A 12,284-nucleotide genomic window follows, 5' to 3' on the forward strand; every position below is an offset into this window, starting at 1 on the left:
GTCCCAAAAGTTAAAAATAACTAAAACTAAAAAAAAAAAAAAAAAAATTAAAAATCAGCCCACGGCTCGCGGGTTGAAAACCAGACGCTCAATTTTGCCGGCGTCAGGTTTCCAAACCCGTGGCTGTCAGCGGGTTTGAGAACCGACGCCGGCAAAATTAAGCGTCGGCTGTCAAACTCGCTGACAGCCGCCGCTCCTGTCCAAAAAGAGGCGCTAGGGACGCGCTAGTGTCCCTAGCGCCTCTTTTTACCGCCGGCCCTGATTTGAATATTTTTTTTTCTGAATCGCGCGCACAGGAGAGTGGCCTGGGCGCTCGCCCGCTCTCCTGCGACTTTCACTGTATCGGCCTGTTGGAGAGCAAGCCTTCAATGAATGAGCGGAGAGATGCTCTTCAGTCTAGCTCAGCTGCAAGCTTCACATACCACTGCTATTTGGACTCTGGGTGTTATCGTGGCATTAACTCAAAGCATATGGTGGTTTGGCCAGTAAACAATTTGGGCTTCCCAGAAAAATGGGATTCGCAGATCCAAATAGTCATACGTTCATATTTGGCAGAGAAGGGAGCAACGGCAAATCCTCGTCATTTCTGTACCTGGACACATAAAGCAGTGCTACCATTAAAAAAAATGTAGCTATTTCAGCTGGCACTTAAAAATAAAGCTAAATCATTAATATCACGCCTTATCAGATATAGTAGCCATTAATGTATTTTATTTTGAGGGGGGGGGGATGTGATCGAGCCTGAGGTGAATTCAGCCCCAGGAGCCTTCAAGTCACAGTTCCCTGGGATTTCCCTCTCCCTCACTGAGGCCCAGGACCCTCTGACGCACGCAGCTACCCTCCTTCAGTCTTGGCTGGGAGGTGTCGCCTCCCCTCCCCCACCCCGCCCCCAGGGGTTACGAAAGCAGACGCTGCAAAATCCCCAGTCCTGACTCGGGAGTCTAACCCAAGCGGGCCAGCCCAGCACTTCAAAACGTGGATCGGTTCCCCCTAACTCAGATGTAGAAAATGGCAGGACGCAGAGACTCTTCTGCGCCGATGCCCTCGGGTGGGAAAGCGATCTATGCAATGCGTTAAACGCGGCAAGGGCAGCCGAAGATTAAAGCCAGGCAACAGGGGGCCATGGTTACAATACGATTTCTATTCTAAAAGTGAGCACAAATTCAGGCAAAACCCGAAAAGGAGCGTGGGGAGTGCAACCCGATGAGAAAGAAAAGCCAAGGACCCAGGCATGTTGAGATGTTAAGGCATCTGATGCCGCTGTAAAGCAAAGCTGGGTCCTTAACTCAGGCAGAACCGGGCAACGTGAAGTTTCTCAGCAGCACCGCAAAGATCCTGAACTGCAGCAGAAGCGGAGAGCAAGGGAAGTGGAAAGCACAGCTCTGCAGACTGAAAACTGCAGACCTCTTCTTAAGCAAACTGTGGACAGGCAGGGAAAACGTCACATAAATCCTTGACGGATCCAGGACAGAGGTGACGGAGCAGGGGAGATGGGTAGTAACTTTATCTGCACAGTGATCTCATCTCAGGCTGCAGCTCACTTGAGACAATAAACCAGACGGAGCAGAGCTCAGCTGGGAGAGTTCACATCGGGTTGAAATTCGGTATTTAAGGCATTCTGGGGCAGCCCCCTCTGACAAACAGCTGTTTGCGAAGCTGGAAACCGAGTTTTCTGAAGGCACAATGCCATATTTGTGCACGGACATTAGGCAACAGCTGATGTTTCCGAATGGCCCTGGCACATCTGGGAAAGACCATTTCTGTAACGCGTACCTTGCAGGTAATGTCTAGTCCGTAGGAATTCTCTCCTCGACTCGTGGCTCCTCCCATCTTCTCAATCCTTCCAATGACGCCGAGGGGAACATCTAACACCAAAACAGGATCCTAAGACAACAGGAAGAACACAGGAAGCAATACAAGCTGCATTATTTTCAGGCATCTTCCATTAATAGCCATTCTCAATGACTTATTCTTTGATTTTACAAATACAAAAGTTCAATAAAACAGAACAGGATGAAGCATATCAAAAGCAGGCTGTGATCACTAGAAGACCACAGAAGGAAGGACAGGAGGAGAACAAAGAAAACCGAACCCGCAGTGCAAGCCTAAAAAGGGGGAGGCGAAAAGTGATCAGAGACAAAGCCGAGTGAATGCTGAGAAAGCAATGCGAGAAGAAACACGGAAAGGAGCCTTTGAAATAACTGAAAACCGGGCTCCACCCTGTCAGAAGTACTGTTTATTGTACAGGGAGCTTTACCTCTGGATTCAACTTGCTCAAGGCACACCTAGGATTTTGGCTTTCTCTCCCGGCCACCAATGGCCACATGCACCTTGACAAGCCCATGCTGCTGCCACCATCGGAGCCTGGGCTGCTCCCTCCGTTAGCAAGCTAATGCTCACGTGGCAGGGGAGAGTCAGATCTGGTGTCCGATGGGGGCCACCGGGGAAATGGGAAACGAGCCAGTGTGTCCCACTAAGTGCGCTGACGGCTGAGGGGGGATATGATAGAGGTGTTTAAAATCATGAGAGGTCTAGAACGGGTAGATGTGAATCGGTTAATTACTCTTTCGGATAATAGAAAGACTAGGGGGCACTCCATGAAGTTAGCAAGTAGCACATTTAAAACTAATCAGAGAAAGTTCTTTTTCACTCATCGCACAATTAAACTCTGGAATTTGTTGCTAGAGGATGTGGTTAGTGCAGTTAGTATAGCTGTGTTTAAAAAAGGATTGGATAAGTTCTTGGAGGAGAAGTCCATTACCTGCTATTAAGTTCACTTAGAGAATAGCCACTGCCATTAGCAATGGTTACATGGAATAGACTTAGTGTTTGGGTACTTGCCAGGTTCTTATGGCCTGGTTTGGCCTCTGTTGGAAACAGGATGCTGGGCTTGATGGACCCTTGGTCTGACCCAGTATGGCATTTTATTATGTTCTTAACCTGTTTATTTTTATTGTAACTAAAATGCCTGGGGGTGGGATGGGGGAATATCTACCCACTGCCCACAGTACAGGAAACTAATTGTGGATCCGCTGCATGGGGATAGAAGACACACAGCACGCTGGCCAATCGATCCACCAGGCTGAATGCTACCCGGCACTTTCTTCTGGGGAAAAAAAAACCGCACGCAGGCATGAAATGAAAACGGTGTCACAGAAGGCTCTCAGACTACAAAACCGGGACTGCCAGCAGAAGGACCACCATTCCCCCCCACGAAGCAAAGCGGGAGCCCCTGGTCAGCGCAGCGGATGAAGCAGGAGAAAGGGACACAGCAGCAGAAGCTGTTTCAAGTCCTTCTTAAATCCGTCCCTCGGGGCGGTGACGACTCGGGGGGGGGGGGGGGGGGGGCGACAAGGCAAAGAAAAAGATGAAAAGCTCGGGAGCTTTTCGCGCCGCGCGTGAAAGGGGTGTGGAGCTGCGTGGCCTGCCGCTCTACGGTACACCTGTCAGATAAACCGCGGGCCTGAAGAGAGGCAATCGCAAAGGACAACCCTCAGGAAAAAAACGGAACAAAAAAAAAACAAAACTCTTTAGCAGAAACCATTTTAAGAAAGGCTCTAAAAACCAAGCGATCCACTATAGGCATGAAAAGTGGAAAAGCCACCACTATTTATTTATTATTAAACTGGATGCGCTGTCTAAACCAAAAAGACTCACTAGGCAGTCAACGCTCTTCATTAAAAACGAGATATATAAATATATCTTTAAAACCAAGCTCCCCCAATCCCCCAGCCACCCACCCTATCACCTGCAGCAACGTTCATTAAAATTCTCACACGTTTCTGTCTAAGACAGAAAACCTTATTAAGGCAGGCTCGGGATTGCTTTTAAATACCGTACTGTCATTCGTGCAGTATAATTATGTTCAGAACATATGTTCATGTTGCTTTCTTCAGGAATGCTTGGCTCATTCAGTACCTACTTCCAATGCTTACATTCTTTTCTACTTAATTAAGTGATGAGTCTGAATTTGATTCTTTATGCGGTGTCTGTGGCAGATGAGGCTTTGAAATAACAAGGTTCACTGTAACTTTACCACGGCTGAAAGGCACTGCTTGGCTAAGCAGCAGCTAGACCGGGCAGCACCAGGCCTGGATGGTGTCAACAGAGGCACTAGGCCAGCGCCCAGGGCTGAAGGTTTGCTGCCTTCCGGCCGGGCTGAATCTCATTCTGCAGCCCCCTGCTTCCTAATCCAATCCCTCCTCACTGGCAGAGTGCAGGGAAGGGAAAAGGCCTGGAGCAGACACAGCAGAGCAGAGAAGAGCAACTCTGCTCCCTCATTCAGCCTCTTCTCTCAGTCACTCAGGGACAGGAGGGGAAGGGGGTGAGAGCCTTGAGCAGACAGAGCAAAGGGTGACCATTTTGGAGAGGCTGGGAGGGGCTGAGTGAGGTTGTTTAAAGAGAGAGAGAGAATCAGCTGGTGGGGGTACCCTGTGTGTGTGACAGGATTAGTGGCAAGTTCATGACAGGGCGAGTTAATAGTTTGACAAATAGTTTGCTAGGATTTTATGAACCTGCTCAGAAGGTTTTGCTACAACAAAGAAACGACCTTTTATGTTCAACGAGGCAAGCATGAGCATTATGGCAATTAACTTTAGAACTTCGACCCGGATTTGGCGCCCAGAGGCAGAGTGCAGTGGTGGCGCCCCCTTTAAAGCTCTGCCAGCGCATGGCTCCGGGCAAAGCAGGGGTTGGCTTCTCTTTGGCGCCTTCCAAATTCGACACCCTAGGGAGCTGCCTATCCCTGAATCTAGGCCTGAACAGAGTTGGGCCCAAATCTTGGTCTCCAACCGTTTCTTTCCTTCCAAGTACTAAGAACTAGTTGTGACCACAATGGGTTTTTTTTGTTTATGCTTTATTGTCCATCATTAACATATCAAATTACATGTAAACATGAAATGATAGAGATGGAAACATTTTCATGAAGACAATAAACATGGATATACGTTAAACAATTGGTCTCTATGTCATGTCTAACTGAATTAACTGGGCTACTCCTTGGCAACCACGTCAAACATGGAGGGTTGGAGGTGAGCTACCTCCTTCTTTTTTTTAACTACCATGACAGTGTGGAGGCAGGAGGGAAACCAAGTTAGTAGGATCTAGACAGTATTTTCTTAACTCCTCTCTATACCATAACAATCAATTTAATCCGGGATGGGCTCACCAAATGGAAAGAAAACGGAACCAAGACCATTGGTATGGTGTGGGAGCGGGGGGGTTCATTGTCCCTTTCCAGACCCTCAAGGACCGCCACCAGCTATTTAGATAGGGATACATTCTCCTATGCTCAAATATGCCACTTTTTACGGACTCCCAATATAGCAGGGGAGTCCCAAGGGCCAACTCTATTCGAAAAGTGGCGCGCACAAGCTAACAAGTTAAAAAGAGTTATTACAAAAATATATACTTTCCTCAACACCGATAAGAACCAACACCCAACATTTGTATCAGCTTGGGAGAAGGACTGCCCACAATAGTATTAGCAATACTAGATTCTGGGCGAAATGACGACTGTGTAAGCCATAAAGCTTTATCATATTTTATTACGTCGTCTCAGACACTACTCACCGATTCCTCGCTTCTGAAGTACAGCCTATAGTTTGTGATGTATACTCTTCCCTTGATGGGACCGTTGAATGGACACATGTAGATAACATCCTTGTCTGTTAAAAAGGAAACACACTTAATCTACAAATATGGGAGAAAATTAAATGTGAAAAAAATAGAGCCTCCATGTATGAGCATCAGAAGAGAATACAAAAGGCGATGACAGGAAAGGCACAGAATGGACATGGCAGTGCAATAGGCTTCCGGTCCCACACTTTAAACAGTAGCACGTTTGAAATCCTCTCTTCTAGCTTAGTTGACGAGTTCTCGGCATACGTTTAAGCCTTTAACTATATGTAGCCCTCAACATAGCTAAAGCAAGGCTCATGGCAGCCTTGCAGGTGAGGAAATGCAATGCGAGGTTTTGAACTAGATACTGTCGTTCTATTTACTGAATGGACAGACACACACCTACCCCCTAGATTCATCATTCTGCTATAGCAGATGAGTCGCAAAAAAAAAAAAAAAAAAGGGGATGGGGGCAATAGTGGGCAGTTAGCCATATCGCAGTGGTGCGGCCGGCTGCCCCCTATCACCCCCCATAGCGCCACGGGGAAAAGGTGCTATTTCCCACGGTGCTGCCGGCGATAATGTGGAAAACATTACTGACGGCAGCGCTGCCGGGCCATAACCACACCCTAATCCCGCCCGCACTCCTTCCTCTAATTAGCATGGCATCGCCGCTATGAGGCTGTTATCGCGTGCGGTAGGGCTTTATCGTGTGTGATATGGCTCAAACACATCGATAACGGCCCATTGCAGAATAAAGAAAGAGATACTATTGTGGCAGGAAGCCACAAGGTTAGAAATCTGGGGGTGTTGGTGGACAATGACCCCCACATCTCCTCTATTATACAACGAACTTTCCTTAGGCTTAGACAGTTGAGGAGGTTAAGATCTGTGTTAGATCTTTCAGTTTTTAGAGTGTAGTTCAAGCCTTTATTTGCCCCTTATTTGATTACTGTAACGCTTTATTAGTATGCCTCCCTCAAAAGAGCATTCAGCGAACTTGAGTGGTTCAGAACATGGCGGCCCGCCTGATTTATAGGTATCCCAGAAGAATGAGTGCGAGCCCTATACTATGGCAGTTACGCTGGTTGCCTATTGAGAAGCAAACTCTATTTAAGATCCTAATTTTAATGTTTAAGGCAATACATGGGGAGCCAAATATCTGCAGGCTAGCTTAGGAATTATTTATTTATTTATAGCTTTTATATACCGACTTTCTTGATACAAATCAAATCAACTCGGTTTACAGAGAACAAAGATCTTAACAATAACGGTAACAATTAACAAGAGGTAATAATTAGAGGAAGAGAAAGGTTACAATAAAACAAGGGAGTACAACTGGGAGTTGGAAATGAAAGTAGGGGTGTGAAACAATAATAGGTACTAATACCTAAATATGTGTGGGGATGCTTGGCATATTATGAGGATTTAGTGCTTGTTTAGGGGTTGCAGATGAAGTGTTGGATTAGATTCTGAGTGGTAAAGCTGAAGCTGAATTTAAGCACAGGAAAAGGCTTGACTGAACAGCCAAGTCTTGAGTTTCTTTTTAAAAGTTAGGAGATAGGTTTCCTGCCGAAGATCTGGAGGAATGGCGTTCCAGATGGAGGGGGCTGCCGTTGAGAATGCCCGATTTCTGATGGTTGATCGGCGCACTGTTTTGGTTGGGGGGGGGGGGGGCGCGTGTAGGGATCCCTTGTAAGCTTCCCTTGTTGGCCTAGCCGTATAGTGAAGTTTTAGCGGGTGGAGAAGGTCGAGGGGGGTCTGATGGTGGTGCTTTGTGAATGATAGTAAGTGATTTGTGAAGTATTCTAAAATTAACTGGGAGCCAATGTAGATCCTTTAGTATGGGTGTAATGTGTTCTCTCCGATTAGTATTTGTTAGGATTCTTGCCGCCGCATTTTGAAGCATCTGGAGGGGTTTTGTCGTAGATGTTGGGAGACCTTGTAGGATAGAATTACAATAGTCAACCTTGGAGAACAGGATAGCTTGGAGAACCGATCTGAAATCGTGGTGGAATAGTAGAGGCTTGAGTTTTTTGAGCACCTGTAATTTGTAGAAGTACTCCTTGGTCGTGTTGTTCATAAACATCTTTAAGTTCAGGTGACTATCAATTATGACTCCAAGGTCTCTGGCTTGAGAAATTTGGATGTTATTAGATGGCTGTTGTTGGTGATGACCGTCTTCTGGGGTGATAAGTAGTAATTCTGTCTTAGCGGTGTTAAGAACCAAGTTAAGGCCTGTAAGGTGGAGGTTGATTGTTTGCAGGTGAGTGTCCCATTGCTTGATTTCTATTGCCAACGAGTCAATTACGGGGATCAAAATTTGTATGTCGTCGGCGTATATATAGAATTTCAGTTTTAGAGTAGTGAGCAGATGGCAGAGAGGGAGGAGGTAGATATTGAACAAAGTGGAAGATAGGGAGGAGCCCTGGGGGACTCCGAGTGGAGAGTTGGTGCGTGGTGATTCCTTGTTATTGATTTTAACCTTGTAGCCTCTATTGTTAAGGAATGAGTCAAACCATTTGAGAGCAGATCCCGTGATTCCTATATCTGATAGCTGATTTAATAAGGTGGAGTGATTTACTGTATCGAACGCTGCGGAGATATCAAGAAGTGCAAGCAGAAAGGAGTGTCCTTTGTCGAGGCCCAAGTAAATATGATCTAAGAGTGAAATGTGGAGGGTTTCAGTGATGTGTGATTTCCGGAATCCGTATTGCGACGGATGGAGAATTTTGTGTTCTTCTAGATAGTTTGCTAATTGATTATTTACCACTTTCTCGATGATCTTGGCTACAAAAGGTAGGTTAGAAATAGGGCAATAATTGTTAGGGTCATCCAGATCCAGGTTTGGTTTCTTAAGTATGGGTTTGAGAGTAGCCAGTTTGATGGCATCCGGGTAGATTCCATATGAGAGTGAGCAGTTGATAATATCTGCTAGATATTTAGAGATAGAATCCGGTATTAGAAGTAGTGATTTAGATGGTATTTGATCTAGGGGGTGAGTGGAAGGTTTCATTCTTCTTAGGATGGATTCAATCTCTATGGTATGGGTAGGTTCGAAAGATTCCAACACCGCATCCGAGTTCCTGAGGAGGGAGGAGTCCAGGGGTGGAGTATTAGGACTGGACGGTAGTCTAGATAGAGTATTGGAGATTTTGTTCTGGAAGAAGAGAGCTAGATCATTGGCTTTCGATTGGGCTTGGTCCTCAGGAATGGTAGAGAGCAGATTTAGTGAGTTCGGAAACGTAAGCGAAGAGAGCCTTTGCGTCGAATATCAGATCATGGATTCGGAGGGCATAAAAGTCTCTTTTTGTTCGTAGGGTAGTAGTTCTGTAGTAGTGGAGAGCGGCTTTATAAGAGGCTAGAGAGCTGGGGTTGGGGGTCTTCCGCCATTTCTTTTCTTTCTGTCTCAGGTCTTGTTTTAATGAGTGGAGCTCCTTTGAGAACCACAGTTGTTTGTTTTTCTGGGACTGGTTGATAATCTTTGTCGTATAAGGGCATAGATTGTTAGCTATGTCTTCTGTTATGTTTTGCCAAGATAGTATCGCTGTGTTAGGGTTTGATAAATCTAGGTTGGGAAGTTCTTTGATCAGTGAGTTGCTGAGTATTTCTGAGGAGCAGGATTTCCTGTAGTGTAGTGTGGAAGGCAGAGGGGGTGTAGGAGGTCTTCCTGTTATCTTGAGAGTGGAGGTGATCATAAAATGGTCAGACCATGGAACTGGGAGACATAAAGGGGGTGAATGCTGTATGAGGCTGGCGTTGGTGAAGATGAGGTCGAGTGTGTGACCTGCTTTATGTGTGGGCTGGTTGATGATTTGTATGAAGCCCATGTTTGTTAGTGCGGATAGGAAAGCTTCACAGTTGGATGAGAGAGGGTTGGCATCCATGTGTAAGTTAAAGTCCCCTAGGATGATAGCTGGGGTATCCAGAGTCAGGTGTTTAGCTATAATTTCCACTAGAGGTGAGGCATCTAGGTCTAGCAGACCGGGGGGGGGGGCATATGTGAGGAGGATTTGGGAGTGATTTGGATTTGAACAGGCCTACCTCGAGTTTGGAACTAGTATTGATAGGTTGAAGGGTAAGGTTCAGATCTTTTTTGGCCGCTAAAAGGAGACCTCCCCCTCTTTTCTTTTGTCTAGGAATTGAGATGACATCATATAAATGGGTGGGAAGCTGATTTATTGACTGAGTCCGTCGGTTTGAGCCATGTCTCTGTGATCGCACAAATGTCTGGTCTGGAGTCCAGCAGGTAGTCGTGTACAATGTGGGCTTTCTTGGTGATCGATTGAGCGTTGAATAGTGTGTTAGTGTGAATAAGGCGAGGCCCAAGATTTGGGTGAGGGGGGGAGATCAGGATTGGAATGAGATTTCTTGAGGGTTTGTTTTGGAGCTGCATAGGCGATGGCATCCTAGCGGAGGAGCTTTGGTATAGGATGGGTATTGGGCATCTTTGCATCTTGAGAGGAGGCCGTGAGAGTTTATGTCGTCGAGAATTGTCACTGGTGTTTCCGTAGTCGGGTGGTGCCATGGGTAGATAGGCATCTTGAGGTCTTGGCGTATCAGCGGTGGCTGCAATACTGGATGTTTTTCAATCGTATAAGGATGACTACTTTGGTATGCTGGGGGAGTCTTGGCGGGAAGTACTGTAGGGTGCTAGTTCTAGCCCTGGGACATAAGAGGTATAGGGCTGAGTGCCGAATGGGGTTCTGGTAGGGAGAGGGGGGTTGGCTCAGCTTGAGTGCTAGAGGGATGCTGGGGTCAGCTTGGGTTGGGGTGGGGGTATGCGAGCTAGGCAGGGCGATGAAGGTAGTGCTGAGCAGGCCGCTGGGTGCGTGGGTTGTCTGCCTGTCCAGAAGGTTAGAGGAGGTAGTTGGTGTAGCAAGCCGGATCTGGAGCCTAAATGCGAGATTGTGTTGCAGTCAGGGGAGTTTGAGGAGGCACTACGGTTGCCCCCGCACGAAGGGCGCACAAAGGGGCCTGCCCCTTTGTCGTGCTCATTCAGCGCGCGGGCGCCCTAGCGGCCACGCAGGTTTAAAAGGCCATCGGGGCTGTCCCCCGATTGGCTGCCTCGCGGCCTTTGTTGATTGGCTCGCTGGCCGGCCCGGCCTGAATTAATGTCCCTAAGCGCAATTTCACTTTCAATATAAGGTTTTATGGCAGGTTCCATCAAGGCAAGAGAGTCGCAAACATATTCATAGGAGGAGATGTTTCTGGTCAGAGCTTTGGGAAGGGAGATTGGAAACAAAATTATCTGGATTTTTGAAGAAGGTAAATATGTGGTTATTTTAAATTAGGTCTTTGGATTGCTTGGTAATTCTGCTACGATTAGGGGATTGACATTGAATGCTGTAATTGATTATGATATTTTTATATTTTGTTTTAACTATATTGTACATTACTTTGACCAGATCTGCTCTGCTTTAGCGGTATAAAAAAAACTGAGAAATAAAATAAAAATAAACTAGGGCTGGATTTTAAAAGCCTTACGCGCGTAGGGGGGGGGGGGGGGGGGGGTTACACGCGCCCGGTCTATTTTATAAGGCCCGGCGACACACATAAAGCACCCGGGGCTTTACTAAAGGGGCGGTCCAGGGGTGGGGCAGGGCGGGTCAGAGCCTCCCGGCACAGCGACCATTTACTGTTGTGCCGGGGATCGCTGCCCAGCAGTCGGCCGGCACGTGCAACTTACTTCAGCCCCAGGGCGAAGTTTTTGTATCAAAAGGAAAAAAGGAAAAAAGGTAGGGGGAAAGGGCGGGGGGGGGGGGGGGGATAGGGAACGGGGAAAGGCAGCGCGGCTTGGTGCGCGCAAGGTGCACAATTGTGCATCCCCTTGCGTGCGCTGACGCCTGATTTTATAACATGTGTGCGCCTGCGCATGTTATAAAATCGGGTGTACACGTGTGCCCGCGGGAAGCGCATGTACATGTACACCTGCGTGCACGTTTTAAAATCTACCCCATAGTGCATGAGTGGATAACAGCAAAAGGGCCCTGGAAGGCCTGAGATCTTGGAAGAGGAGGAAGGTAACCGTAAGGATTCTCCCTCATCTCAGCTTCCCTCAAACTTGCTTCCTGCGCTGAGTATGTCAGTAATGTTGAGGCCGAGTGCGTTGTCAGTGTACGCCGTGATGCAGACTGCACCACCAACTCTGACGCATGACGCTTCTGTGCCAACAAATACCACATAGAAGCGAAAGCAGCTCGTGGATGCGCTGAGGAATGTGCCAGCTGCTGGGCTCGACACTTTTGGCGTCTTGTTTGATCCCTGAGCTGTGGTGGATCTGGAGCCCAACTCGGGGCAAAGAGAGCCCAAGGCGGCTCCACGTTAGGCGGACAAACGGCTCTGATTCTGTACCGACCTGTGAAGCTTCCTCCATCTACCAAGCCCTGTTCCGCTGGGATCTAGGTATTCATAACAGCTAACTGCTGAGGGGATGCCAAGGCAACAAAGCAAGTGTGAAAAACAAACTTAAGGAAACTGCAAAGGCAGAGATTTAGAAAAAAAAAACTAGAGTATACGTCCATGTGGAAGCTTGGACTGAAAAAAAAAAAAAAAGACTGTGGGAGTCACAGGACAGAAGCTCAGAAGTGTTCAGCGAAAGGTTTTACTGAGCTACAGAGATGCATTCATTTGGCGCCATCAGATGCCGTCACCCACAGGTCCTG

The 12,284-nt window shown here is 47.2% G+C and overlaps 1 protein-coding gene across 1 annotated transcript in view; it reads right to left on the reverse strand.

Annotated features, from left to right (window-relative positions):
* MTM1 (myotubularin 1) overlaps positions 1-12,284 on the reverse strand; it is a 148,121-nt gene that overhangs the window by 97,429 nt on the left and 38,408 nt on the right. The window contains exons 4-5 of the mRNA XM_029607737.1: positions 5,572-5,666; positions 1,774-1,884 (exon numbers count right to left, since the gene is read on the reverse strand). Coding sequence (XP_029463597.1) covers positions 1,774-1,884; positions 5,572-5,666 — 206 coding nt within the window. The remainder of the gene's footprint in view (positions 1-1,773; positions 1,885-5,571; positions 5,667-12,284) is intronic.

Source organism: Rhinatrema bivittatum, chromosome 6 (assembly GCF_901001135.1).
Source record: "Rhinatrema bivittatum chromosome 6, aRhiBiv1.1, whole genome shotgun sequence".
NCBI classification, from domain to species: Eukaryota; Metazoa; Chordata; class Amphibia; order Gymnophiona; family Rhinatrematidae; genus Rhinatrema; species Rhinatrema bivittatum.